This window comes from Apteryx rowi, unplaced genomic scaffold (genome assembly GCF_003343035.1).
Source record: "Apteryx rowi isolate R43461 unplaced genomic scaffold, aptRow1 scaffold_1969, whole genome shotgun sequence".
NCBI lineage: Eukaryota > Metazoa > Chordata > Aves > Apterygiformes > Apterygidae > Apteryx > Apteryx rowi.
In genome coordinates this window covers 5,073-7,482 of record NW_020448273.1, presented here as the reverse complement: position 1 = coordinate 7,482, position 2,410 = coordinate 5,073, and the positions used below count along the sequence as shown (strand labels likewise).

At 65.1% G+C, this 2,410-nt stretch overlaps 1 protein-coding gene across 1 annotated transcript in view; it reads right to left on the bottom strand.

Annotated features, from left to right (window-relative positions):
• Window positions 1-2,410, bottom strand: part of SF3B2 (splicing factor 3b subunit 2) — a gene marked incomplete at its 3' end in the record, with an annotated part of 10,405 nt that overhangs the window by 3,527 nt on the left and 4,468 nt on the right. The window contains exons 5-9 of the mRNA XM_026062926.1: window positions 1,939-2,044; window positions 1,772-1,860; window positions 1,432-1,629; window positions 1,199-1,336; window positions 112-192 (exon numbers count right to left, since the gene is read on the bottom strand). Coding sequence (XP_025918711.1) covers window positions 112-192; window positions 1,199-1,336; window positions 1,432-1,629; window positions 1,772-1,860; window positions 1,939-2,044 — 612 coding nt within the window. The remainder of the gene's footprint in view (window positions 1-111; window positions 193-1,198; window positions 1,337-1,431; window positions 1,630-1,771; window positions 1,861-1,938; window positions 2,045-2,410) is intronic.

Below are 2,410 nucleotides of genomic sequence, written 5' to 3'. Positions count from 1 at the left end.
GTCCTCTACAAGGTGGGCACAGGGCACCTCGGGGTGGCACAGCTGTCCCCAGGTGGGCACACGGGTGTCACGTCCACCCCGAGGCGGGCAGAGGACACCGCGTCCCCTCACCTGCTTCAGCTCGGCCACGGTGAAGCGGTTCATGCGCCGCAGCTTCTTCTTCGACAGCTTGGGCACCTCGGGCTTCTTCTCCTGCCAACAGCACCCCGGGGTGTCAGGGACAGGGTGCCAGTGGGTCCTGCCACCCCTGGCCCCTCAGCGCGTCCCCTCTGCTCCCTGTCACCCTGGCACCCACCACGGTCACAGTCTGCACCACAGTGTCCATTCTAGTGCCCATCTCCGCCATGATGTCCGGTCCAGCCCACATCCCACCCATGGTTCCCACCATGGTGCCCATCTCTGCCATGGTGCCCATCTCCACCACGATGGACATCGCGGTTCCTGACCCCATCATAGTGGCCATCCTGGTGCCCATTCCCACCACAGTGCCCACCACGGTCCACCATCCCCACCACGGTCCCATCCTGGTGCCCATCTCCACCACGATGCCCATTACAGCCCCTGTCTCCACCRTGGTGACTACCACAGTTCCCACCACCACCATGATGCCCATCCTAGCGCTTGTCCCCACCACAACACCCAAAATGGTGCCTGTTCCTGCCACGGTGCCCAATTTGGTGTCCGTCCCCACCACGATGTCCATCCTGGTGTCCTGTCCCCACCACAAAGCCCACCTGGTTGCCATTTCCACTACAATGTCCATTCTGGTGTCCTGTCCCTACCAATACCCATCCTACTGCCTCATCTCCACCACGATGACCATCCTGGTATCTTTCCCCACAGTGCCCATCTTGGCGTCCATCCTCACCAAAGTCACCACCATGGTCCTCRTTCCCACCATGATGCCCATTCTGGCTCCCATTCCCACCATGGTGCCCATTTTGGTACCTATCTCCACCACGACCGCCCAAAACGGTGCCTGTCCCCGCTGCGATTCCCATCCTGGTGCCCGTTCTCCCCAGAGTGACCACCATGGTCCCTGTCCCCACCACGACACCCATCCTGGTCCTCATCTCCACTGCGATACCCAAAGCGCTGCCCATCTCCACCACGGTGCCCGAAACGGTGCCCGTTCCCACCACGGTGGCCGTTCCCGTCCCATGACAGCACCCAAAATGGTGCCCAGCTGGGCGCCCACCTGCTCATCCTCCGAGCTATCATCCTCGCTGCCCTTCTGCCCGTCTTCAAAGCCCTTCTTCTTCGGCACGGTGGCGTTCTCCTGCCTGTCCGCCTTGTCCGGCTCCTTCTCCTTGTCCTTCTTCACGTCATCCGTGAGCTGCGGGCAGGGCGACGGGTGCCGTGAGGCTCTGCCCGCTGTGGGTGCGGCCCTGGGTGCCCGGCTAGGGCCCCTTGCGCCGAGTTGATGACTACCTTGAAAGCGTCGAAGATCCTCTTGAAGAAGATGAAGTTGGGGTCGTAGATCTCGGGTTCCTCGGTGACGTACTCGATCTCCACGTCGGTGGCGGTGGCCTCGGCGCTCGCCGGGCTGTCCCGGGCGGACTGGGTGGCCCCGTCTCGCGTCACCCGGGCCCGTTTTTTCTTCTTGCGGTTGCGGCGCTTGCGGTTGCGCTGGAGGCGAGGAGAAGAGCGAGGTTGAGGGCGCTGCCGGGCTTGGCRTTGGTGTCGCCAGCCCACGGCGGGGCCTGGCACCCAAGGGTGCCCTCTCGGCAGAGCTGGGTGGGGGTCCGGCCGCCCCGGCGCCCACCCTCACCTCTTTCTTGGAGAGCACCGCGTCGTCCTCGGTTTCGGAGGCCGAGACGCTTAGCGAAGCCCGTGAATCCGTCTCCATCTCGTCGTCGGCTGCGGGGGACACGGAGCGGGTGAGCGGCGGGTGCTGGGCACCCGTCGGGGCCCACCCCAGGGTGCCCCCGGGCTCACCCGAGACGCCGGGGACGGTGATGAGCTCCTCTTGGCGGATCTCCTTCAGCTGCAGGATCTTCTCCAGCGCCTGCGGGATCTTCGGGCCCACGGTGGAGTCGTCCGGCTGCGGGGAGAACCCAGGCGTCCGGGTGGTCCCTGTGCTGTCACCCCCGCCAGGGACCCAGGTGTCCGGGTGCCACCCCACGGCAGATGGCCCTGTGCTGTCACCCCCGCCAGGGACCCAGGTGTCCGGGTGCCACCCCACGGCAGATGGCTTCCTCCATCCCACCTCAGTGGGGACCCAGGTGTCTGGGTGCTACCCGATGGCAGATGGCTTCCCCCATCCCACCTCAATGGGGACCCAGGTGTCCGGGTGCCACCCCATGGCAGATGGCTTCCTCCATCCCACCTCAATGGGGACCCAAGCGTCCGGGTGCCACCCCATGGCAGATGGCTTCCTCCATCCCACCTCAGTGGGGACCCAGGTGTC